The sequence below is a fragment of the Microcebus murinus genome, chromosome 18, assembly GCF_040939455.1.
Source record: "Microcebus murinus isolate Inina chromosome 18, M.murinus_Inina_mat1.0, whole genome shotgun sequence".
In the NCBI taxonomy this organism is placed as follows: domain Eukaryota; kingdom Metazoa; phylum Chordata; class Mammalia; order Primates; family Cheirogaleidae; genus Microcebus; species Microcebus murinus.
In genome coordinates this window covers 13056550-13082346 of record NC_134121.1, presented here as the reverse complement: position 1 = coordinate 13082346, position 25797 = coordinate 13056550, and the positions used below count along the sequence as shown (strand labels likewise).

At 48.0% G+C, this 25797-nt stretch overlaps 1 protein-coding gene and 6 non-coding genes across 10 annotated transcripts; 6 read left to right on the top strand and 1 right to left on the bottom strand.

Annotated features, from left to right (window-relative positions):
- Positions 1–523: 523 nt before the first annotated feature.
- TRNAI-AAU (transfer RNA isoleucine (anticodon AAU)) lies at positions 524–597 on the top strand. Its single transcript has one exon. It is a non-coding gene; the product is annotated as a tRNA-Ile (tRNA).
- Positions 598–1064: 467 nt separating this feature from the next.
- TRNAS-AGA (transfer RNA serine (anticodon AGA)) lies at positions 1065–1146 on the top strand. Its single transcript has one exon. It is a non-coding gene; the product is annotated as a tRNA-Ser (tRNA).
- A 305-nt stretch (positions 1147–1451) lies between these two features.
- Positions 1452–1525, top strand: TRNAT-AGU (transfer RNA threonine (anticodon AGU)). The gene has a single exon. It is a non-coding gene; the product is annotated as a tRNA-Thr (tRNA).
- Positions 1526–5598: 4073 nt separating this feature from the next.
- On the top strand, positions 5599–5670 carry TRNAD-GUC (transfer RNA aspartic acid (anticodon GUC)). Its single transcript has one exon. It is a non-coding gene; the product is annotated as a tRNA-Asp (tRNA).
- Positions 5671–6325: 655 nt separating this feature from the next.
- Positions 6326–6397, bottom strand: TRNAG-UCC (transfer RNA glycine (anticodon UCC)). The gene has a single exon. It is a non-coding gene; the product is annotated as a tRNA-Gly (tRNA).
- Positions 6398–7025: 628 nt separating this feature from the next.
- TRNAW-CCA (transfer RNA tryptophan (anticodon CCA)) lies at positions 7026–7097 on the top strand. Its single transcript has one exon. It is a non-coding gene; the product is annotated as a tRNA-Trp (tRNA).
- Positions 7098–16915: 9818 nt separating this feature from the next.
- On the top strand, positions 16916–21713 carry AURKB (aurora kinase B). Of its 4 annotated transcripts, none has more exons than XM_012775541.3 (9): positions 16916–17036; positions 17320–17392; positions 18819–18921; positions 19036–19090; positions 19300–19491; positions 19778–19916; positions 20027–20175; positions 21075–21249; positions 21404–21713. In XM_012775541.3, the coding sequence occupies exons 2-9, from the start codon at positions 17345–17347 to the stop codon at positions 21575–21577; spliced, it is 1035 nt and encodes a 344-aa protein (XP_012630995.2). In that variant the 5' UTR covers positions 16916–17036; positions 17320–17344; the 3' UTR covers positions 21578–21713. The 4 variants fall into 4 exon arrangements, with proteins under 4 accessions (XP_012630995.2, XP_012630989.2, XP_075850271.1 ...); XM_012775535.2 differs by having other exon boundaries at positions 18819–18927; XM_075994156.1 differs by lacking the exon at positions 17320–17392 and having other exon boundaries at positions 16958–17036; positions 18819–18927.
- Positions 21714–25797: the final 4084 nt, after the last annotated feature.

Sequence of the window (25797 nt, the reverse complement as noted above, 5' to 3'; positions counted from 1 at the left end):
TGGTCTCAATCAGCAAAGCCAGGCCTGGCAAGAAGTCTGGCTTGAGAGCCTAGAGTTGTTGGGAAGTAGGAGATGAGGGGAATGCCAAGTGCTAGGAGAGACGTGTAAGGAAGCTGGGTGCCTGTACAGTACAGCTCCAGTCAGGGGTCAGCACTGTGACCTTGGCAAGGATCAGGCATAGGTGGATCTTTGATTAACACTGAGACCCGTAGGAACTCCTAAATTACAATCCACAGAATTAGGGGATCCAGGAGCAATTATTTGGGGGTGCTCATGCATTTGGCTGGTATTCTCCCATTTCTTTCCTGACCGCTCACTATGTGGATAGAGAAAGCTGAGCCACTCCTCCTAGGATTGCACAAAGGGCATTTCTTTCTGGCTGTTAGGGATAGGTTCCAGTTTGTGTTTGGGAGGCCTTTGGATCAAATTTAGTTCCATACACACGGAATTTGTGGTATTCATTTTGAGATGTACTTTCAAAAATACCATATATGAGGATTAGAGGCAGGCATTTCTCACAGCTGGCCGGTTAGCTCAGTTGGTTAGAGCGTGGTGCTAATAACGCCAAGGTCGCGGGTTCGATCCCCGTACGGGCCAGTAATTTTTGTTTTCTCACCCTATATTAATTACCTAACCTTACCCGCTGTTACCCAGAAGTTTTTGCCCTGAGCCTTCTGATCGCAGAACAACACATTACTCGCACTGCTTCTCAAACCCTGTGTTGCTCCTGCTCCCAGAAGCTTTGTAAGCGGAGTTTTCTGAGCCGAAGCAAAAGGAAGGTTCCTGGGCGGCTGCCGCCTATTCTCTTCCCCGAAAGCGGGTTGCTGGAGACTGATGGGAGAATGGAGGAAAATCAGGGACGGGGATCTCAGAAAGGCGGGGTGGAGTGGAGTGGAGTGGATTTGTGAGCGACAGTTCGATCTCGATCCTGTTCTGCTCTGGCGTTCTTGCCGTTCACTCTTTTAGCCATTGCAATCCTGGAACAAAGAAAGGGAAGATACAAAAATGTGTGCTTGACATGGCAACTAAGAAAAGCTTAGGATGAAACTCTTCAGCAAGGTGGTGTAGTCGTGGCCGAGTGGTTAAGGCGATGGACTAGAAATCCATTGGGGTCTCCCCGCGCAGGTTCGAATCCTGCCGACTACGTGTTCCGTTTTTCTTCTACAAACTACCCACCACATTCCCTTTCTGCAAGGTAAGAAACTGATCCAGTAGGCATCTTGCAAACAGAAATTCTGGAATTCTAGAATTCGGGAAGTTCCTAATCCTTGCACTTCTGCCTGGATTTGAGATCTTCAATTTACTTCTTTCAACACTGGGGAAAGTCCATGAACAGGCGAGTGACACCATAACCAGTTGGTTTACCAAGTCAGTTTCAGAAAGGTCTAATAAAACTGGGCTCCTAGTGCTATATTCTTGTAGAACAACTTTGGGAGAAGTTCTGCCAGATTGGCGCCGTGGCTTAGTTGGTTAAAGCGCCTGTCTAGTAAACAGGAGATCCTGGGTTCGAATCCCAGCGGTGCCTTTATTCAAATCATAGAGAGGTACGTTTTCTTCCGTTTTTGTGGTTGAATCCATATTCCTGATGGACTTATTGATTGTTTTTATATCTGACTGCGCAGGGATTTCAGTTCTGCTCCCTGAGCACCCAGATTTCCTGCTGAGCCTTGCCGACAGTCCCATTGAGACAGACACTCCAAAAGCTGGCCCTCTCACCAGGGCAGGAACGCTGCACAGGCCTAACTGTCGTTTGCCCAGCGGATGCCACCACTGGTGGCGGCCACCTCGCACTCGATGGCTGGGAAAGGCTGCTCCACCGCCCAGATCTCGTCCCTGTATCATAGGATGTCTGCTAGAACCTGAGCCGCTTTGTTTTTTCTGAACATTCATTATATTTCTTTTGGTTTGGAGCCTCATAATTTTTTATATATAGTACAATATATATATTTATGTATTCGTACTTAAAATTTGGTGCAGCTTCTAGGTGCAGTCCTGTACCAGGCCTTTCACGTGCAGTTACCTCCATCCCTCTGCACTAGCGGGAAGTCAGGGTAAGCCATAAGCGGGCATTTGGCTGGCCGGGCGCCATCTGGTTTGCTGCAGGGCTGGGACCATGTGTACAGGAAGAAGAAAGCACCATTCGCCATTCGGGTGGGAGCCTGGTGTGGAAGGGTAGGGCCCATTTCTGGAGCACTGAGCCAGGCTCGTGAGGGTTTGAAGTAAATGCCGGAAAGAAGGCGAGAAATAGTATTCATGGGCTCTTGGCAGGGCCTAAACTTCCTTGAAGATAAGCAGACAACTCTAGACGCCATCCTTTGGCCTGGGAGCCACTGTAAGACGTCTCAGCAAAAATCTTGGCTTGAAGGAATTACTATCTCGAGGTCAAGCAATTGACGCTGAGACCATGTTATGCCAAGCAGTGGGCTGGCGCTGTGCATAACCAAATGAGTAAGGCACAGCCCCTTTTCTCAGAGCTCTCGGGAAGACACAATCACAACACAATTCGCTAAGAGAACCGACAAAGTGCTGTGAGAACAGAGAAGAGAAGAGGGATCTCATCTGGGCTGAGGACGCAGGGTGCTCAGGGGAGGCTTCCTGGTGGATAGGACCTAAGTCTTAAAGACCATGTAGAGGCCCAGCGCGGTGGCTCACGCCTGTAATCCTAGCACTCTGGGAGGCCGAGGGGGGCAGATTCGAGGTCAGGAGTTCGAAACTCAGCCTGAGCAAGAGCCTGACACACACACACACACACACCCCCCCCATCTGGGCATGGTGGCACGTGCCTGTAGTCCCAGCTACTCGGGAGGCTGAAAGCTTGGGCGACAAAGCGAGACTCTGTCTCAAAAAAAAAAAAAAAAAGACCATGTAGAAACGTGCCCTAATGTTCTATTAAACGATTGCTTTGCATTGTCCTGGGCCCAGGGAACCAGCCGGGAACAAAATAGATGAAGAGTTCTGCCCTACTAGAGTTATATTGGGGAGTGGAGGGAGAGGAATGACACACAATAAACACAAAAAATGGTTTTAATTACTTACAATCAGAGTATGTTGTGGGGGAGGGGTTGGTTATAGAAACGCCAAAGGCTTGTACCGAGCAATTGCAGAAAGAGGCGAATTCAAGGCATGCTTAGAATAAAAAATAAATAAATAAAAATAGGACTCAGTAACTGATAGGATGTGGAGTCTGAATAAGCGGGAGAAATTCAGAATGATGCCAGAATACTCCCTTAGGGAAGCGTTCACTAAAGATGTCTTCGTACCCTTTCCTGTTTCCTACCCAATCTCCAACAGCTGTGATTGACCAACCTTAAACCTTAGAACTCAATCTTTCAGTGTAAAACTTTGACTCCTGTTAATATGTAAAATACATCCGCCAAAGTTTTAAACAATGATCAGCTGTTTACGTGTTAGTTCTTGGTTTCTAAAAGTAGCGTCCTCAGATGGGACGCAGGGTATCTGTGAACTCTCTAGTATTGCATGCATTTTTCTAGGAAGATAGGCCATAGCTTTCATCATAGCCATAAAGGATTTAGGCCTCCCCCTCTGCACAGATTAAGTGCCTGAGACCAGATAAGAGAGAGGTGATTCAATTCGCAGAGAAAATTGGGGCCCAAGAGTCCGGAGACAGGGATTGGAAAAGGTGGGGGAGGAAATGCCCAAAGATCAGCCCTGAGAACCTCTTTACCCAACTCAGAGACTTGGGACACTGATGGGAAAGGCTGGGCTCACCTATGCTGCCCTTCCCCACTGTCTGGCCAGGGACATCTGGGAAAGAACGAACTAAGAGCTGAACCCCTCACTGAAGTACCCCCACAAACATATCCGTGGGTTGGGCATTAGGAAGGGCCTGGCCCCACAAATCACACGACTTGGGTGTGGAACACGATGGTTCTAGAGGGCCGCTGCAGGTCAGAACCCTGCCAGGAGGGTTTCCTAGAGCAGGCGCTGAGCTGAGGGAAGGCGGGACATGTGGTCTGCAACTGACCACCAGATCTTGCAGGGACTCTGGGTAGCCCCCAGATAAGAACATGGTGGGTGTGTCGAGAGTTTTAGAAGTTCTCTGAACAGCCCGGAGGACGCTGCAAAGCCCCAAAGCCCGGCCTAGAGGCCTCACTCATGCAGCCGCTTGCCTCAGAGGCCCTTACCCTCTGGGGATCCTAGGAAGCAGGTAGGAGGTCTCCTTCAGGGCCGTCCTAGAGGGAACTTGAGAGCAGAGGCTAGACAGGAGGGTGGCGTAACCTGATTTTACAGTCCAGAAACCCTGGGACCAGTCGCATGGCCTGGCGCTCGGCCCCACTCTGCAGCTTGGACAGCCGGTCTCCCCCCACTCCCCGCCAGCTACCCAGCTCAGTGACGCCTCCTCTGTGGGGCTTTTGGGTCCCAAAAATCATTGCCTCTTTCCCCCGGCTGGGAACTGCCACGCGGTCTGGGGAAACCGTGGGCTATTGACGGGGCTGGCCCTGTCTGTCACCCCAGGAGGATGGATGGACACAGGGACAGCGAGAGGGACTGTTGACATAGTGATTTGAGGGCCCATTAACAGTCCCCAGGCTGTACCAAACCCAGGAAACTCCACCGTTTGTCTTCAAAGCTCTGCGCCAGGGGGCTGGGTCCGAGGACTGCAGGCGGAGGCGGGAAGAGTCGAGACCTCAGGTTATAGAAGGACCCGGTCCGAGACCCCAGAGAGCGGGAAACCTGGTGTTCAAGGCAGTCAAGGAGGGCGGCGCGGGGGCGAGGCCGAGATCACACCCTCCCACTTCCTCGACGCTATTTCCTGGGAGGAGTCGCAGCTCGCGGGCCAGCAGCCAAGAGAGAGTCCCATATTCGCACTCCAGAGCATGCGGCCTCGGGGCGAGTGGTACCCGAGCGCGCACCGGGACCGTTCTGCCACATAAGGTGGCCTCAGGACTGCAGCAAGCCTGCTACGACCTCTAAGGATGTCCGCGGCCCCTGTCGCATGTCGGCTCGTTGGTCTAGGGGTATGATTCTCGCTTCGGGTGCGAGAGGTCCCGGGTTCAAATCCCGGACGAGCCCGCTCTTGCTTTTCTTGCTAAAACAAGGAGGGTTTCAAACTGTACGTTCCTTGAACAGCCCTGTGGAAGGCAGACCTGGGAAGTCATCAGCCTGAGCTGGCGTGCAGTCAGCTCTTTTGTGACACCCCGGTAGCAGGAAGGTCAGTTCGCAGTGGTGCGTGGTGTGTTAGGGAAAGCGGATGCATGCCCAAACTTGGGCAAACCGCTGTCTTTCTGCTCCCCGCCTTCCTGTTTGGTGCCTCACCTCGGCCACCAGAGCCTGGCGCCGGTTTAAAGGATGCCTGTCGACCTATAGTTGTGCGTGACGGGTAGTGGAATGAACGAGACTTACTAGGGTGTTTTTGGGAGAGCCCGGAGACTGTCGGAACTCGGGTCATTGCAGCCCTGGAGGCACTCTGTCTCTTTCCGTCACTCCTTGTTTGGGACTTTCTGGCCACTCGCACTCAGTCGTGGTCTAGGGTGTGCGTTAAATTTCTGATCAGCACTTCTATGACCCTGCTATCGGCACGCCAAGCACGGTGAGAGTCTCAGATCACGGATTCAGAGAGGCCTCCTCTCAGCTCATTCCTCGTTAGTATAGTGGTGAGTATCCCCGCCTGTCACGCGGGAGACCGGGGTTCGATTCCCCGACGGGGAGGAGCATTGCTGTTTTAAATTTTTTCTTCAATCTTATATGTATTTAGTAAAGTCTCGTCCTGGGCCTTCGTAGGGAGATACAAAGAAGTTGGGGAGCAAGGGAGAAGGACAAGGGGAGTTTTCCTAGCTCTCGAGCCCACACTCCAAGCTTCAAGTTTATATTTTACTTCGAGTAACTTGCAATGTAAACGTGTGCCAAAATTAGCCATTATTCTCTCCACTCAATATGTTTATCGGACGTGTTTGTTGACAATGGCTTAATAAACACATATGGGCAAAACGATATAAAACAGACACAGCCCGCGCAATCCTCAGTGGGACTTGACTTCCTGCACTTGCCTTTCCAGTCACAGCGTGACCCAGAGCGGGCGGCCCGGGCTCGGAGCCAGGGCGCCGAGACCGGGCCGTCGGGTCGCCTTTCGCCTCTCCGCTTTTGTGCGTGTGGATCCGCACTGCGACCGGCTCAGAGGAAGCGGTACCGGCGGAGATCCCGGCGCGCTCCTCCCGCTGAGAGGGCGTGCAGCGGCCTAGCCGGGGTGGCGGGCGAAGCGGAGGGCGCGTCCCCTTAGCGAGGACGGTTCCTCCAGACAACGCTCAACGCTCTAAGCAAGGATTCAGGGAATGCGATAGAGGAACAAAAAAAAAACCTCAGCACTTGCGTTGGCCGGGAATCGAACCCGGGTCAACTGCTTGGAAGGCAGCTATGCTCACCACTATACCACCAACGCTGGTGGATGGAAAGCATTCCTGGAATCACCTCATGTTTTTCTATACTGGTTTGAATGGCTTAAAGCCCGAGACCGGACCGGCGTGGAGCCAGGGCGCGGACACTAGCGAAGCCAAGGTAGAAGCGACGGCTGCCGTCGGCCCAGCGCGCACCTGTAGACGGCGCTAGGCTCCCATCCTCGCTAGCTCGTGCCACTTGCCTTGCGGGAGACAGCAGGGATCCCTGCCCACAGATGAAGAAACCAAGGTCCAAGAGGAACTGAGTAGGAGGTTTTCTGAGTCACCAGCAGAGAAGGGACGAGCACTGCAGCGACACCGTGAGGATTTATCATCCCTAGAAAAAAAATGTCCCAGACACATAAGAATAGCTTCTCTGTTGAGTGAGCTCAATGTTTCAAGGTTAAGTAATTGAGCCTTAAGCCAAATGCACCTAAACAAAATTTGCCTCTCTTCATCATTTGCCCAGAGGGTGAATTTAATCCCTATCTGCGCGCGCACGCGTCTCGCCTGCCAGTGCCTCGTAGAACCTCGTCAACAAAACCTCAGAGGCGGGGCCTGAGGGCAAAACTCCGCCCCTCGGTGCTGACGATAGATCTGTTCACTGGACCCGTCAAGCCGCGGACTCGGGCAGGCCTCGTGGCGCAACGGTAGCGCGTCTGACTCCAGATCAGAAGGTTGCGTGTTCAAATCACGTCGGGGTCATTAGGAATACTTGCTTTTGATATCCAAACAGGTTTACAGGGATATTTTCCAGGTAAAGAAATAACTCTCCTCGCTGTACTTTATGAGATAATCACGAACGTGAGCGTTTCTGTGATTTTTTTTGTTTTTCTACAGTATCTGGATTTTCTCCTAAAACACAAATTTGGGCACTTTTATTTCATTTTACTCTTTCCGTCAAATCGACCACTTGTAAAGTAATACCTTTAATATTCTAGGTATCCTAACACAGAAATTGTTTATGAACAACATTCCCCAGTTCTTTCCCTTTTTTTCCAGAGGTGATGCCTCTGCTATTTTTTTTTTCTTTTTCCCCTATTATTGTTTAGAAAATGTATTTGAAAAAACAAATATTCTTTATTGGAAAGACTATAGCAATAATTAGTCATTTTTAAAGTAATAATAGTCAGTTATAATTATTATCCTAAACCGCTGTTTTCATTGCTGGCAATTTAACTCATTGATTGCCATATGAGAAAAAAAAATTTTTTTCCTTGGGGCCACGGTGTTTTATTAGGAAAACAGAATAAAGACTTTGAAAACAAAACGATCTTTTCTAATTTAATTTTTTTAATGTGTTATTTTTTATTGTTTTCTGTGAGTGAGTTATATGCAACTTGAAAAATAGTTCTAGCGGCTCCCAAAGTGAAGACACACGTGAGTTCCATGTTTCACAAGGCCCCGGGCTCAAAACTAGCATAAGTTAAACACAACTCACAGGGCAGTTAATGTGTTAATTTATACTTGCCAGTGGTGTCCATAATACTGTACTCCATTGTTTTCACTCCTCATTGTAGCAGAAATATGATTCCATTGTCCTTGTAATTATAATTTTAATGACTACCTAAAATCTGATGACAATTCTGTCAATTATTAACAATTCTAAAGCTGGACATTTTGTTTGTCTGTTTATCTGCACTTTTTTTGTCAGTACTTAAATGTTGCCATGAGCATCTTTGTGCAATTTTTTTTTTCCCTTTGCTCTACTGAGTAGGTCTGTGACATAAATTCCTGAAACTCCAGTTCCAGGGTAAAGGTTCGTTGACACTTAGTACTGCTAAGTGTACTACCGTCAAAAGGGCTATGTGACTTTTTCATGCAAAAGAGACCTTTCTTTCTTTCTTCCTTTTCATTAATTATTTTTTCCCAGTGTTGTCTTCTTGCATTCGGAATTGGGTCCGAATTATTTTTTAATGTTTTTAATCGTCTCTGCTGTTCTATCCATGGCAGCTTGATGTAGAACACAAGGGTATTTATTAAATACAAGTAATACGTTTCTCCATACTTCCCAGGAGTCACTAAGAAACCCCGAATGGTGCGCATTTTTTGCTGCTTTCGGCACACTGAAATAAAGAGATCCAGGCCGACCACCCGATAGGCCTTATCTTTCCCAAGGGGAAATTTCTTCCCTTCACATCGCCGCTAACATCGCCTTTGTTAGCGTGACCAGGAATTTGGGCGGTGTCACCACCATCCAGGCGGCCCACTTCACCCAGGCTGGAATCTCGCCCTCCTCTCCCCTCCCTTGTCCCAGGCCCGCCTTCTGCCAGAGTGGTCCCTGTTCCTCGCACCAAGACAGAGGCGGACAGCCGACCCGCCCGTGTGGCAGACGCTGCGTGTGCCTGTATTGAAGAACTGCTGGTGACTTGGCACGTCGACAGCCTAGGAATCATAGGAGCTGACGTGGAGCAGGGTGTGAGGCTGGCCGCTCGGTATTCCCGCCCCGCTTAAACCAGAGCACCTTGCCTGCACTAATTATCTCATAAGAAGATGCAAAGTGATAGTTTTCTAACTCTATCTTTTTGTCTGCATTTATTAGCTGACACACACACACACACAAATATATTCGGAACAAGATAAGGAGGAAATACTCAGGACAATTACAGACCTGGTTTCTCTGGTCACGTGGCCATAGTTCGTATTAATGCTTATGATTATCTTCTTCTACTGCCCTTAGTGCTCAGCAAGCACCTCAGCTGGTCCTGATTCTTTGCCTGGTGGGAGACCCAAACCTTCATTCCTGAAGGGTTGGGTGGATTAGGACTTCCCTGAGTTGGGTGGTTGCAGTCAATGGAAAACGAGCATTTTGTTAGGACAGCCCAAGCAGACAAAATGCTGCCGGCGGCTTAAACAACAGGCATTCATTCTCTCACAGTTCTGGAGACTAGAAGTCCAAGATCAAGATGCCATCAGGGTTGGTGACTGGTGAGGCCTCTCTTCCTGGCTTGTAGACAGACAGCCTCCTTTTCCCTGTGTCCTCACATGGCCTTTCCTCTGTGCAGGGAGGAGACAGCCAGCTGTGGTGTCTCTTTCTCTTCTCATAAGGACAGCAGTCCTGTTGGGTTAGGGCCCCACCCTTATGACCGCATTTAACCTTAACTAACTCCCTAAAGTTCCTGTATCAAAATACATGGAGGTTAGAGCTTCAAGATGTGAATTTTGGAGAGGCACAGTTCTGTCCATAACAACAATAGAGGAAAATGGTAGAGAAACAATATACATAGACCTAATTCTTGAAATTTTATACTAGAGCTTTATCTATATTTCTTTTATTTCATAAAAAAACAAAAAGCTGGCCAGGTGCAGTGGCTCATGCCTGTAATCCCAACACTCTGGGAGGCTGAGGCAGGAGGATCACTTGAGCTCAAAACTTTAAGACCAGCCTGAGCAAGAGTGAGACCCCATCTCTGCTAAAAATGGAAAAATTAGCTGGGCATTGTGGCTCCTGTCTGTAGTCCCAACTATTCGAGGAGGCTGAGGCAGGAGGATCGCTGGAGCTCAGGAGTTTGAGGTTGTTGTGAGCTATGATGACTGCACTGTATCTGGAGTGACAAGCAAGACTATGTTTCAAAACAAACAAAAAACCAAAAAAACTAAAGCAAATATAGCAAAACATGTTAAGGTTTGACTAATTGAATAATAGGTGATTTTCAAGAGTATTCTATTCTATTTATTTATTTTTGAGACAAAGTCTCACTCTGTCACCCAGGCTGGAGTGCAGTGGTGTCTTCATAGCTCACTGCAACCTCAAACTCCTGAGCTGAAGTGATCCTCCTGCCTCAGCCTCTGGAGTAGCTGGCAGTACAGGTGCACACCAGGACACCCTGCTAATTTTTTCTATTTTTGGTAGAGACAGTTTTGCTCTTGCCCAGGTTGGTCTTGAACTCCTGAACTCAAGCAACCCTCCCTTCTTGGCCTCCCAGCATGCTGGTATTATAGGCATGAGCCACCATGAGCCCTCAAGAGTATTCTCAGTATTTAAGATATTTTATTGCTTTTTTTTTTTTTTTTTTTTTTTTTTTTGAGACAGAGTCTCACTTTGTTGCCCAGGCTAGAGTGAGTGCCGTGGCGTCAGCCTAGCTCACAGCAACCTCAAACTCCTGGGCTCGAGTGATCCTTCTGCCTCAGCCTCCCAGGTAGCTGGGACTACAGGCATGCGCCACCATGCCCGGCTAATTTTTTATATATATATCAGTTGGCCAATTAATTTCTTTCTATTTATAGTAGAGACGGGGTCTCGCTCTTGCTCAGGCTGGTTTTGAACTCCTGACCTTGAGCAATCCGCCCGCCTCGGCCTCCCAAGAGCTAGGATTACAGGCGTGAGCCACAGCGCCCGGCCATTTTATTGCTTTTTTGTGGTGAAATATACTAAACATAAATACCATTTTAACCATCTAAAAATGTACAGTTAAAGGTTCCTCTTTGGCTTTAAAAAAAATTTTTTTAAAGATCTCCCAAGTAGCTAGAACTATAGGCGCACACCACCACAACCAGCTAATTAAAAAAAAACTTTTTTTGTAGGGATGGGGGTCTCACTGTATTGTCCAGGCTGGTCTGGAACTCCTGGCGTCAAGGGATCCTCCCACCTCAGCCTCCCAAAGTGCAGGGATTACAACCATGAGTCACCTTGCCTGGCCTGGTGCCACTTCATGAACTGTTTCTTGCTGTGCCAGGACAAATATAGAATTTTTTTTTTTTTTTTTTTTTTTTTTTTACTTTAGGCCCATTCATGTACTTGTATAAATATAGAATTTGAAAGAAGGCATTTAAAAACTCTTATAGGCCGGGTGCGGTGGCTCACGCCTGTAATCCTAGCACTCTGGGAGGCCGAGGCGGGCCTCCCATTGCTCGAGGTCAGGAGTTTGAAACCAGCCTGAGCAAGAGCGAGACCCCCGTCTCTACTATAAATAGAAATTAATTAATTAATTAATTGGCCAACTAATATATATAGAAAAAATTAGCCCAGCATGGTGGCACATGCCTGTAGTCCCAGCTACTCAGGAGGCTGAGGCAGGAGGATTGCCTGAGCCCAGGAGTTTGAGGTTGCTGTGAGCTAGGCTGATGCCACGGCACTCACTCTAGCCTGGACAACAAAGCGAGACTCTGTCTCCAAAAAATAAATAAATAAATAAATAAATAAAATAAAATAAAAACTCTTATAGCATTTGTCTGAGTACTTTTATATATGTTGTTTATAACCAAAAAATGTGGGCTTGTAATTTTTACATATTTTTTATTTTTCAAGGACTTCATTTGTATTGTTATTTTATAAAAGTGTTGATCTTTGAAAGATTGAAAATAATAAAGGTTGGTCCTTCCCCACAAATCATTGAGAGGCACTGGGGTAGATAATAGAGATTTTGTTCACCAACTTGGCCAAGCAGATGGAAGACCTGAGAGTCTTGCTTATTTTGAAAAATGCAAATCCTGCGTCCATGCTTGCCCATCAAATATTCCTGAAAGGCCAAAAATGTCCTGACATAATGTGTCATACCTAGGAATTTAAAGATTCCAGGGGATAGGGACATTATATTGAATCTATTAGGCATATTCCACCCATGCCTCTGTGCCCTGATAGGTTCCAGAAAAGTCTCCCTTCACTAAGTCATGAGGAATAAAGTATACTGCAAGTGGTAGAACTGTCATAAAGCTCTTCATTAGCTAATGCCATTATGTTGGTAAAGGTGCTGCAATTGAAAGGGGCTCCCTGATCTTGAGAAGTGGGGTTGGACTGACCCTAAGTAAAAACAGTGAACTGCCATTAACAAAGCGATTTTTCACAAATGGCAGCATAGTGGCCATGATTATCAAATCTCTGGAGATGCCTCATCATACAGACATCTCTGATTTTTTAAATAAATCATGGGCTCCCCAGAATAAAATTGTCAACAGTCATGGCAAACACCTGTTTCTACCATCTCCCCTTTATTGCTTTCATGGTAGCAACTGTACAAAACATTGATTTTTACCAGCCTCTTTTGCAGTAGTCATGTGACACAGCTCTGGCCAATGAGAAATCTATTGGGTAATCCTAGAAAGGCTTCTGCTTTTCCTGATAAAAGAGACAGTTGGCAGCCATCTTGCAATCATAAGAGAAATGTTAAGAGAATCAAACACAGATAGGCCAATCCAGATCTCTAACCTTGTCTGTCCAGTTACCCTGAACCAACCACCTACCTCCTGGTTTCTTGTTACGTAAGGAAAAGCAGATCCCTATTGTTTATGCCATTGTTAACAAATGTTCTGTTACTTGCAGCCAAAAGCATTATGAACTGATCTAGAAACTTTATAAGGGCTTATTTGTTACACATTTGGTTGAATCTCATGAAATTGCTATTTTTGTAGGTCAAAATAATTGAGCATCAGCAATTTCATATGAGTCAACCTGAATAACTAAGAACACTGTAGGTTTGTAGATGTGTGTCAGTTGGTATGTGTGATATTATTTATATATTGGTTTTCATTTATGGTTCATAACTCTCATAGTCCTTGTCATTTCCTAAGAGACTTAAAAAAAAACTTACCTTTTGTTAAAGTATACCTCTGTTTTGTCCTTGGCTCCTGAAGTAGCTTTGGAATAGCTTCAGAAAGATGAAGGTGAAAGAGCATATTTTGTTATAATGTTGGGGCACTGTGGACCCCAAAATCAAGCCTCACAAAACTTTCTGGCTTTCTCCTGCACCCTTTCACCTGCTCTGTTTTTCCCCATGGCAAGAGATAGAAACTAAAAATAAACTTGAGCCAGGGGCGTGGTGGCTCACACCTGTAATCCTAGCACTCTGGGAAGCCAGGGTGTGTGGATCATTTGAGCTCAGGAGTCCGAGACCAGCCTGACCTAGAGCAAGACCCATCTCTACTAAAAATAGAAGTTAATTGGACAGCTAAAAATATATAGAAAAAATTAACCAGGCATGGTGGCACATGCCTGTAGTCCCAGCTACTCGGGAGGCTGAGGCAGAGGATTGCTTGAGCCCAGGAGTTTGAGGTTGCTGTGAGCTAGGCTGACACCACAGCACTCTAGCCCAGGCAACAAAGTGAGATTCTGTCTCAAAAAAAAAAAAAAATATATATACACACACACACACACACACACACACACACACACACACTCTAATCTTCCCCTTGCCTTTCCGTCTTGGAGCTGGCCATATAGAGTTTCTGACCTACCTTTTCCATTGTAGGTCATAAGACCCCCATTTCAGAAGGGGCCCTGCCCTTCATCCCAGGAGAAAGGAGAGCTGCACAGAGAGGCCAAGAAGAACCTGGACAAGTCTTGCTGGGTTTCCCTACTCAGTCTGTTAGTATTAGATCAAGCCCTTTTTGTCCAATCTCATTTCTTTTTGTAATTTTTTACAATTTATTTTAATTAAAAAAAAATTTTTTTTTAGGGATATGGTCTCGCTCAAATTTCCAGGTTAGAGTGCAGTGGTGCAATCATAGCACACTGTAACCTTGACCTCCTAGGCCCAAGCCATCCTTCCACCTCAGTCTCAGCCTGAAGTAACTGGAACTATCAGCACTTGCCACCACACCCAGCAAATAAAAAAAAAAAATTTGTAAAGGCAGGGTCTTGCTATGGTACCCATGCCTGGTTGTCCAATCACATCTCTACATGGTTGTCTATGCTTCAATCATGCCTAGCCAATGAAGTCTCCATAAAAGGCCCAAGAGGAGGGGAGAAGGCGAGGTTCTGGATGGCTGAACACACAGAGATATCCTGGAGTGCAGCATGCCAGGGAAGGGCATGGAAACTTCCCACCCCTTCTGCCATACTTTTCCCTATGCATCTCTCCATCTGGATCCTTTGTGCTACCCTTTATAATAAACCAGTAAAAGTAAGTGTTTCTCTGAGTTCTGCGAGCCATACTAGCAAATTTAATCGAACCCAAGGATGGGTTCGGAAACCCAATGAGGGTTGTGGAAACCTCAATTTGTAGCCAGTGGGTAGAAGCACAGGTAAAACTATAAAGTTTTCCAGTGGTGAAAGAAACAGAGAGAAAAAGTGGGGCCAAACGACATGGCTTTATTATGTGCTCCCGGACAAGGTTCTGCGGTCCCAAGAGAGGGAGGCTTAAGAAGTCACATCCATTTGAAGGGGGTGAGGCCTTTTATACCATTTGGGCCACACTAGGGACTTTTGGCGGGAAGAGCTGGGGATTTTCCATTGTGACCTTTGGTGAGAAATAAGAGGGGCTGGCAGTATTTGCGGAATCCAGGAACCAACACTTTCTTATCCAGATGGATATCTAGGTGGTGGTTGTTCTCAGCAGGGTCTGGTATCAGAATTGGGGGGCAGTCTTGTAGGACTGAGTCTTCAACGAATGAGCTCTGATGCTGTCACCAGGTAGATAGTGTCAGAATTGAATTGGAGGACACCCAGCTAGTGTCTGCTGCAGAACTGATTGGCTTGCTTGTTGTTGGGGAGAGATGCCTACGCATTTGTCACAGAAGTCTCCTGTGTTGATTGTTGTGGTATGAGAGCAGAGGGAAAACAGTTTGGTTTTCTTCTACACAGCATGCTTTCGACGCAAATAACAGAACTTAGAATGCGTTAGGGAAGGAGATCTATTTTCACATAAAGAATGTACTGCAGTTGGCATGCAGAGGCTTAACAATGTCATCAAGTATTCCGCTCCTTTCCAGTCCTCTCTTCTGGCTTCTGCAATTAATAAGCTTCAATGTCAGGCTGCTTCATTCAGGAGCACCACAAGCAACCATGGGGGCTGCATGCTTCTGTAATTGGGCCCCCTGAGATTTTAGTAGCCTGGCATTTTATTTTATTTTTTTTGGGGGGGGGGGAGAGACAGAGTCTTGCTTTGTTACCCAGGCTAGAGTGAGTGCCGTGGCGTCAGCCTAGCTCACAGCAACCTCAAACTCCTGGGTTCAAGCGATCCTGCTGCCTCAGCCTCCCGAGTAGCTGGGACTACAGGCATGCATCACCATGCTCGGCTAATTTTTTCTATATATATTAGTTGGCCAATTAATTTCTTTCTATTTATAGTAGAGACGGGGGTCTCACTCTTGCTCAGGCTGGTTTTGAACTCCTGACCTCGAGCAATCCGCCCGCCTAAGTCTCCCAGAGAGCTAGGATTACAGGAGTGAGCCACCATGCCCAGCCAAGCCCAGCATTTTATTACTTAAATAATGTAAAATTTGATTATGCCCTTAATTGCTTGTACATGTTAAGTGCTTGCTTCTTGCCCAGCACCCCTTGTTCTTGCAGTAACTATTAACTGCTAATATACTGGATTTTTTGTTTGTCAAGCACTCCAGGGTTACAAGGAAAATCTGTGAATTAGTTTTGCAGGAGTGAATGCCCTTGAGAAAGTTGTGACTGGCTCCTGATGCCCAGAAGTCTGGTTATTCAAGGTGTTATTAGGGACTAAAAGCAACACAGAAACCCATCCCTATCCCAGACCCTTATTCCCTAGCTGCATAAAAGCTCCCAACCTGTTGGGGTAGTTTTGAAATGTTAGGGTGACCTTGAGATATTGCTGGCATAAGAACCTCTGTGGATGTGACGGTTTGCATAGATGTGGCTGTTTTCCATATGGTAAGGATATTCCAAGGGCAGAAGGAACTAAAAAGTTTCTCACCTGGGGCGGAAAACTGCTCCAGAACTGCAATCAGGAATGCCCAACCTGCTGGAAAACTAGCCTAGCCTCAATCCCAAATTTATGTTCCTGTTTAGCTTTAGGCTAGCAATAGCTTTGCTGAGATTATTGTGCACCTGAATATCTTAATCTTTATAAATAAGCTTTAAAGTTTGCCTGTGGGGTATCTTTTGAATATGTTTGTTCGTATGATTTACGATGATCTTTTGTTCTTGGGATGAATAAATACGAGTGAGGAATTACTCTCAGGACTCTTGGTCTGGAAAGCCTTGAGTCCCCTGATTCCACTCTTTCTCTTCTACTGTCTCGTTTCTTATTCCTGCCCAATGCCCTGTCTTCAGCCCTGTAAGCTGGGGAATTTCCAGGCACCTGCTTCACTTCCTTAGAAAGATGGATTTGAAAAGACTTTGCTCTCCTATCTTCTTGGTTTGGCCAAATCAAACAAACCTTTCTCTGCCTCGAAGCACTGGTGTCACAGTGTTTGGCTTTAGCTGCTCATTGGGTACACAAGCCTTGAGCCATCCGCCCGCCTCAGCCTCCCAGAGTGCTAGGATTACAGTCGTGAGCCACCGCGCCTGGCCCATAATTGGCTTTTCATCTGGCAGAAAACAAAGTTAGACCCTAACTCATATATATATACATATATAGATGGATGAATTACAGTTATATTAAAGATTTAAATTTTTAAAAAGGAAGAAATAAGGAAGAAAAGGAGAAAGAGAGAGAAAGGGAGGACAGGGAGAAAGGGAACGAGTACTAGAAAAACTTCCCCTAGCTGGACACCCAGCTCGCGCCGTCTCACATTCGGCCTCCTGTGTTGGGCTCACGGCTTACGTCACAGGAAATCTAGCCAATGAAAATTGCGTATGGTCGGCGCCCTCAGCCAATGGGGTCGGAGCGGGAGATTTGAAAGGTCCTCGGTGAAGGCACGGCTCCGGCGAGTCTGTCGTTTGCGGAGCTGGAAGAGTAGTTGTGCCTCGGGCTGCAGGCGAGCGGGCCTCCTTTCGCGGGCCTTGCGCCGGACAAGGTAGATGATCTGGCAGATCTGGGGTCCGTTGGGCGGGCCCGCGCGCACTTGCGGGGTTGCGGAGCGCTCAAGGGTGGAGAGAGGGTCCTAGAAGCGGGTGGGGCCGGGAGCAGGGGTGAGGCGGGGAGACAAGCCCCCGGAAGTGTTCTGACTGCGGCCGGCGGCTGACCTGGTCCCTCTCACCAGCCCAGGCTAGCACTTCCGGCTAGATCGGTCCGACCTCTCCCTCCCTCCCTCCTCTTTTTTTTTCTGCTTTTCACGGCTGTTTCTCTTCTCTGTCCAGCTCTCTTCCCCCTTTCCCTCTAAGGATGGCCCAGAAGGAGAACGCCTACCCCTGGCCCTACGGCCGGCAGACGGTAAGGCCCTTTTCTCCTTGCCTGCCCCCCATGCCCCGCATGGCGAGTTCCTACTTGGAGATTTGAGGTACTGCAGAGAGCAGTCCTCTTAGGACTTTCTTCCCCGTTATGGTCCAACGTATGCTAGCAGAACCCGGTCTGGTCATTTGCAGCCACATACTGTCATGTGCTGCCAACTTGAATCTGACCAGCCAGTGACTCCCAGCCCTTGAGGACCCCTACAGTGTTAAGCCTACTTGGCAGCAAAAATACAAATGATATCTGGGACTGAGAAGGCAGGGTCTGGCATTCAGACCATGATTCCTAACCCGTGTCTTGAAAAAAATAATAAAATAAACAAGGCAGCAAATAGAAATAGACTCTAGAACGAAATAAAGTTACTGTTTAAAAGGTTCATTTAGAATTTATTTTAATGACAGATGTGAGGTAAGGATCTAAATAGATTTCCCGGTTGTCCACACACCTTTCATTTAGAGTCTACCCTCTGACTTGAAATGCCACCTTTATTATACATATTAAATTCCCACAAAGATGGGGTTTATTTCTGGACTGTATTGTATTCAACTTGCTTATTTGTTGATTTGTACAATATCACTGTTTAGGATCATGCTTTTAGGGGTATTAGAGTTTTCTTTTGGCTTAAGAAGAAGGAAGGACCCTTGCAGAGGCTTAGCTCCCTGCTGGTGGGACTTGAGTATCATGGAGAGTCCACCTGTTCCCCTGTCTTCTTCTCCCTCCATCATAGAGCACTGAGTGAGATGGTCAAGAATGGAGCTTGAATGAGAGGCCATTGTCACTTTTACCTTGGTAACTCCCAAAAGAAAATGTCTATTAATCTGAGAAGTTGAAAGTCATAAGTGACTGGAAGGGCTATCAGAGTAGCCCTTGGTATCCTGAAAATCTGTTTTTCCAAAGGGGTAAATAACGGTGTCTGCTGCAATGTTCAAGGCCTCAAGGAAATTATCTAAGTTTTAACAGACTAAGCTTTGCAGGGGCTGTTGAGAAGGCCCCTGTGCCAAGCCCCCCTGAATTGCGGGTGTTCATTGACCTAGCCCTCTGCTGCCCCTGGAGGTGGGGGGCTGGTGAATGAGGGTGGTGTTATGGACAGGACTTACACAGATTGAACAGGTTAAGGCCTGAGAAGGTGGTGTGGTCCAGGGCCAAAGAAGTGAAATGTTAGGTGTTGGGGTGAGTCCTTTGCCCCTTATCTTAGGCTGACTTAGGTTGTTTACCAATAACCCATTTCAATGTGGGACTAGCAGCAGAGTCTTGGGGAGGGGGAGCAAAACTGTGTTATAGTGTTTCTCTTTGAGCTGGGGGTGGGTGGGTGGTTCTTTAGTAAGTAGCTGAAATGCTGCTTGTAGCACATTCCAGTCGGGTCACCAGGACAAAGGCACCCTCAGAGCTACCCCCTGCTCCTTCTCAGGCTCCATCTGGCCTGAGCACCCTGCCCCAGCGAGTCCTCCGGAAGGATCCTGCTACCCCGTCTGCACTTGTCCTCATGAGCCGCTCCAATGTCCAGTCCACAGGTAAAGGTAACTGGAATAAGGGGAGAGGATTGACCTGAGGCAACAAGAGTCTATGGGTAGGTGTAGGGATGAGAATGTCAAAGGAGGGCCTCAACTTACCTGTCCTCTCCTTAGCTGCCCCTGGCCAGAAGGCGGTGGAGAATAGCAGTGGGACACCCAACCTCTTAACGTAAGTGCCCCAAGCCTTGGGGTGAAGGAGGCTGGAGCAGAAAGTGAACAGGCAGGAAGCAGGGGAGGTAAAACCTCAGGGCAGGAGGAGTAGGGATGAGGAGAAATGGGGCAGCTGAGGGCAGGATGGGATGAGGGAGTGGGGAGGAAGCAGATACCGTAGCTGATGACAAACCAGTGCTGAGCTGCCATCCCCCACTTTCTAACCAGGCGGACCTTCACAATTAATGACTTTGAGATTGGGCGTCCTCTGGGCAAAGGCAAGTTTGGAAATGTGTACTTGGCTCGAGAGAAGAAAAGCCATTTCATCGTGGCGCTCAAGGTCCTCTTTAAGTCTCAGATAGAGAAGGAGGGTGTGGAGCACCAGCTGCGCAGGGAGATCGAAATCCAGGCCCACCTGCAGTATGTTTCAACACCCTTTGAGCCTGAGCCCCTCTGCTCCCTCACCCCAGCTCCCTGTTCAGCCCTACCTCGTCCAGATGACTGTCTCTGGCTGTGGCCAGTGAGCCCCATTTAACTCTCAGTCTGGGCCAGAGCCTTGAATCCAGAGAGCTGCCCCAGTTGCCCCTTACTGCCCTCAGCCCTGGTGTCCCTGGCCTGGTCCACATCTGACCCATTTCCTCTGCCATCTTTCCCAGCTCCTTTATGTCAGGATGTGGCCTGAAGCCTCCTCTGTCACTTCCCCCAGGCATCCCAACATCCTGCGTCTGTACAACTACTTTTATGATCGGAAGAGGATCTACTTGATTCTGGAGTACGCCCCCAGAGGGGAGCTCTACAAGGAGCTACAGAAAAGCCGAACTTTTGATGAGCAGCGAACAGCCACGGTTGGGGAGGATGGGCACCCGGGGTGCCAGCAGGGGCCTTGGGACTGGGTGTACACTGCTTGTAGCCAGAGGTCCATCATTGTCTGATTGCCTGTCATTGTCCTTGCCAGATCATGGAAGAGTTGGCAGATGCCCTGATGTACTGCCACGGGAAGAAGGTGATTCACAGAGATATAAAGCCAGAGAATCTGCTCTTAGGGCTCAAGGGAGAGCTGAAGATTGCTGACTTTGGCTGGTCTGTGCACGCCCCCTCCTTGAGGTATGGTGGGCTGGGAGGCCAGCCCTGGGTGTGAGGCTGGAACATTCTAAATAAAACCCCTCCAAACCTTGTTACCCATAGACATTGAGGGTTGTCTTCACACAAATATAGACACAGCAGTATCTTTTTTTTTTTTTTTTGACACAGCACCATCTTTATAAAAATAAGAGAGAAGCTGGCACGGTGGCTCCCGCCAGTGATCCTAGCACTCTGGGAGGCTGAGGCAGGAGGATTGCTTGAGCTCAGAAGTTAGAGACCAGCCTGAGCAAGAGCGAGACCCTGTCTCTACTATAAATAGAAAAAAATTAGCCAGGTGTGGTGGCGTGTGCCTGTAGTCCCAGCAACTCAGGAGGCTAAGGCAGAAAGATCGCTTTAGCCCAGGAGTTTGAGGTTGCTGTGAGCTAGGCTGACGCCATAGCACTCACCCAGGCAACAGAGTCAGACTCTGTCTCAAAAAAAAAAAACCAGAGAGAGTTCTGTCACCCAAATTTTCCAGTCAATATGTTAGGACTCTGCCATATCACTGAGAATACTCCCACATCATTTTTCATGGCTTCATAGTATTACATAGTAGAGATGAAACTGGATTTATTTAAGTAGAACATGCTTGATAGGCATTAGATTTGTCCCCAATTTTTCCTTTGATTCCAAGATGAACATTGCCCTCCTATCTGATTATTTTATTAAGATACATTCCTCAGTGTGTTGATACTAGGGCAGTGTGTAGGTCCACCTCTGGGCCTTTGGTAAATATCACCCAGCCCTTCCCAGTGGCCCTGCCTGGCTGGAACACTCCCCTGGTGCATCCTGTGGTCTCTTCACTCCCTGCCGTCAGGCAGCAGGGAAAGGAGAGGCTGGCTGTCCCTGGGACCCCTACCCACTCTCCTCATCCCACCCAGGAGGAAGACAATGTGTGGTACCCTGGACTACCTGCCCCCAGAGATGATTGAGGGGCGCACACACAACGAGAAGGTGGACCTGTGGTGCATCGGAGTACTCTGCTACGAGCTGCTGGTGGGGAACCCGCCCTTTGAAAGTGCGTCACACAACGAGACCTACAGGCGCATAGTCAAGGTGGGAGCTGCCTGGGGCTTTGTGCTGGCAGCAGAGTCAGGGCCTGGGGGTGGGCACAGCATGTTCCTCCAGCCCTGCCTAACTCCAAATAGAATGGGTAGTCAAGGAAAATGTAGCCACGTGAAACTAACACGGTCCTTTTCCATACCTGCAGGTGGACCTGAAGTTCCCCCCTTCTGTGCCCGAGGGAGCTCGGGACCTCATCTCCAAGCTGCTTAGGCATAATCCCTCAGAACGGCTGCCCCTGGCCCAGGTCTCAGCCCACCCTTGGGTCCGGGCCCACTCTCGGAGGGTGCTGCCTCCCTCTGCCCTTCAGTCTGTCCCCTGATGGTCTCTGCCTTTCACATGGTTGTGTCTGCGTTTGTAGGTCTATGTATGTGTAGGGGGAAGAAGGAGTCCCAGCCTTTTCCTTATCTGTTTTCTACCTCCTTTTTGTTTAATAAAGGCTGAAGCTTTTTATACCAGTGAGTGTAGATGTTTCTAGGTGGAGGCTTTGCTGTGGAGGAAGCTGTCTGTAGGGGAAGGTGGGGTTGTCCACTCTAGGTGGCAGGAATGAGTACTGCAGCACTAACCCTCCCCTGCTCACACCCGCCCCTCTCAGCTCTGACACCCAATGGTCAGCTCCCAGCCTCCCCCCACCCCACTCCCAGAGCCTAGGAGTGCTGGGGGCCTAAGGTCCCCACCCTATGCTTGAACGCCAGCCACCTCTGGCCACCTCTCACATCTCACTCTCTCGATTGTCTGACTCTAGTCTTTCCTTTCCTGGTTCATCCACCGCCCCTTTGCCAACCTAAGAGCAACTGGACATTGCTATACCCTAGAAATTGTCCTTTTTGTTTGTTTTACTGCTCTGTTCAGGACCTAGTACAGGAGCAAATAGAAGCAATAGTGATGGTGTCTTGTTCCTGACAAAAAGTTCCACTGTTAGGTATGATGCTTGCTTTAGATTTTTTTTTTTTTTTTTTGAGACAGAGTCTCACTTTGTTGCCCAGGCTAGAGTGAGTGCCGTGGCATCAGCCTGGCTCACAGCAACCTCAATCTCCTGGGCTCAGTGATCCTACTGCGATCCGCCCGCCTCGGCCTCCCAAAGTGCTAGGATTACAGGCGTGAGCCACCGTGCCCGGCTAGATTTTTTTTTTTTTAAGACAGAGTCTCACTTTGTTGCCCAGGCTAGAGAGAGTGCTGTGGCGTCAGCCTAGCTCACAGCAACCTCAAACTCCTGGGCTCAAGTGATCCTACTGCCTCAGCCTCTCAAGTAGCTGGGAGTACAGACATGTGGCACCATGCCAGGCTAATGTTTTTTGTATATATATTTTTAGTTGGTCAATTATTTATTTCTATTTGTAGTAGAGACAGGATCTTGCTCTTGCTCAGGCTGGTTTCGAACTCCTGATCTCGAGTGATCTGCCCGCCTGGACCTCCCAGAGTGCTAGGATTACAGGCGTGAGCCACTGCGCCTGGCCTGGATAGTGTTGGCTTTTGCACACCCCACGCCACCAAAGTTCCCCATTGCCCCTGTGCTCATGGCCTCCCATCTTCTCTGAGAAACAGCAGAATCAGACAGGGTACTTTCATATTCCAACCACCAACTCGCCCAAGCTACCTCTGTTCACCTATTTTCTGCCTCCCCCTGGCCCCTCAAGTGGTCCTATCAGAGGCAGCCCTTCCAAGGGTGTAGTAGACCCCAGCCTCTTGCCATTCACCAACTTCATTCCAGTAATTGTTCTTTTTTCTACCATTAATATGTCCCTTTTCTGCCAGATGATTCTTATCACCATATATCCAACTAATATAAAATACACATATATATTCTCTTGACCCCACATCCTCCAACTCTCTTAATTTCTTTGTTCCCCCACAGCAAAATTTTTTTTTTCTCCTGGGTAACTGCACAGTAAGAGCAAAATTTCTTGAGCGTTGTCTACACTCACTATCTACATTGACTTCCTCACTTCTTGTTCACTGTGGCTGGTGTCTGTCCCCAATCCACTGCCCCACAGCTGCTGAAACCGCCCTAGCCAAATCCCATGGGCCTTTCTGACCCACCTCCCAGCCACATTCAACTTGAGTGAACTTCTCTTCTAGAAATACCTCTGTCCCCACCTTTTGCCTCTGGAGTATGGTACTATGTTCGTTTTCCTCTTGGCCTGACTGGCTAATGTCTTCCTCTAAGTCCTTTGAGCTGGGTCCTCCTCTGAGCCCTGATGGGGGACCTGGCCAAGCTCTGTGCTGGGTTCTCTTTTCTTCCCCACCTACTCTCAGTGGTCTCATTCTATGCCATAGCTTTAAATATGGCTCTCACCTCAACCTTCCTACCTAGCTCCAGACTGACACATCCTTGCAATCTCCACTTGATGTGTCTAATAGGCTTCTCAAAATGAACATGCCTAAAACAACACTCCTGATTCACTGCCACCCCCCCCCCCCGCCAAAAAAAAAAAAATCACAGCTTCCCCATCTCAGTTAGCACCATAGCACCATCATTTAGCACCCAGTTACTAAAGTCAAACCTAGAATTGGCCAGGTGTCTCACACCTGTAATCCTAGCACTGTGGGAGGCCAAGGCGGGAGGATTCCTGGAGGTTAGGAGTTTCAGACCAGCCTGAGCAAGAGTGAGACCCCATCTCTACAAAAATTGGAAAAATTGGGCCGGGCGTGGTGGTTCACGCCTATAATCCTAGCACTCTGGGAGGCTGAGGTGGGTGGATTGCTCAAGGTCAGGAGTTCAAAACCAGCCTGAGCAAGAGTGAGACCCATCTTTACTATAAATAGAAAGAAATTAATTGGCCAACTAATATATATAGAAAAAATTAGCCGGGCATGGTGGCACATGCCTGTAGTCCCAGCTACTTGGGAGGCTGAGGCAGGAGGATTGCTTGAGCCCAGAAGTTTGAGGTTGCTGTGAGCTAGGCTGATGCCACGGCACTCACTCTAGCCTGGGCAACAAAATGAGACTCTGTCTCAAAAAAAAAAAAAAAAAAAAAAAAAAAATTGGAAAAATTAGCTGGGCTCGGTGGCACATGACTGCTTATAGTCCCAGCTACTCGGGAGGCTAAGCAGGAGCATCACTTGCTCCCAGGAGTTTGAGGTTGCTCTGAACTATGATGACATCACTGTACTCTAGCCCTAGCAACAGAGTGAGACCCTGTCTGAGAAAACAACAACAAAGAAACCCTACCAACCCTAAGAATCATCTCTGGTTTCTTTCCCTTTTCTTCCCCACCTCCTCAAATCTTCCTAATGCAGAGTCTTAGCCCCACCTCCAATATGCACAAACTCCTCACTCTCATAGTGGTTCAAGCCACCATCCTTTCTGGGTTGGATGATGGCAACAACCTCCTGTTCTCCCTGCTTCTGTTCCTGCCTCCTAGAGTCCATTCTACCCACAGCTCAAGTCAGAGCATGTCATTCCCCTGATCAAAACCCTTCTTCAGTTTTCCAGTGTACTTAGAATAAAATCTGAACTCCTATACCATGGTTGGTAAGGGCCTATCTCAGAGGTTTTCAACCCTGGCTGCACATTAGAAACATCTGGAGGGCTTAAAAAGAAAATAGAACTTTCAGGCCTTGCCCTAAGAAATTCTGATTTAATTGGTCTGGGTTGAAGCTGAGACATCCATTTGTTTTTAAACTCCCAGCTGATTCTGAGAAGGTGGGAAACCCTGCTCTTAAGAGATCCAGCCCTTCCTACTGCTCCAAGCTCATCCCTGACTGCTCTTCCACTTCCATCATTAAAGCACTGCCTCCTTTCTGCTCCTCGAACACACCAAATTTATTTCCGCTCAATGCCTTTGTACTTGATCTTTCCTCTCTCTAGACTGCTGCTCTCCTGTCTACTTTGAGGAATGGTAAGAATCAGTGGTCTGTGCTTCAGCCCTGAGACTGTTGTAAGAGGCATCATCTCCTCACTCACGAAAATTCCAACTAACCAAAGCAAAAGCCACCCCCCAACCATCATACAAAAACATGACATCATTCTACATGCCACATATACCCTACATTCCACCCCACATCCCACTCAACAAACCCTACACAGAACACATGGGCCGGTGCCTGGAGTGTGGGGAGAAAACTGCCCTAGCTGACATTCTTCTGAGAAAAGATATCAAAGGCCATTCAAAGCACTTACTCTGAAAAAAAAAAATGCCTTAGAAGATGGGAAGACTTCCCTTGAGAATGGGAAGCTGAGCACAGGAAAGGAGTGATGTGATGGGGTCATATTTGGGGATTACTGGCTGTTGTGGAAAATGTTATCCTGTAATCCTAACACTCTGGGAGGCCAACTCGGATGGATCACTCAAGGTCAGGAGTTCAAAACCAGCCTGAGCAAGAGCGAGACCCCTGTCTCTACTAAAAATAGAACAAAATTAATTGGCCAACTAAAAATATATAGAAAAAATTAGCCAGGCATGGTGGCACATGCGTGTAGTCCCAGCTACTCAGGAGGCTGAGGCAGTAGGATTGCTTGAGCCCAGGAGTTTGAGGTTGCTGTGAGCTAGACTGACGCCACGGCACTCTAGCCCAGGCAACAGAGTGAGACTCTGTCTC

Excerpts from the sequence above, each read along its gene's own strand:
- AURKB (XM_012775535.2), top strand. The coding sequence starts at position 17,345 with ATGGCCCAGAAGGAGAACGCCTACCCCTGGCCCTACGGCCGGCAGACG. Across the intron at positions 17,393-18,818 it reads GGCCCTACGGCCGGCAGACG|GCTCCATCTGGCCTGAGCAC; the intron begins GTAAGGCCCTTT and ends GCTCCTTCTCAG. Across the intron at positions 19,091-19,299 it reads GGGACACCCAACCTCTTAAC|GCGGACCTTCACAATTAATG; the intron begins GTAAGTGCCCCA and ends CTTTCTAACCAG.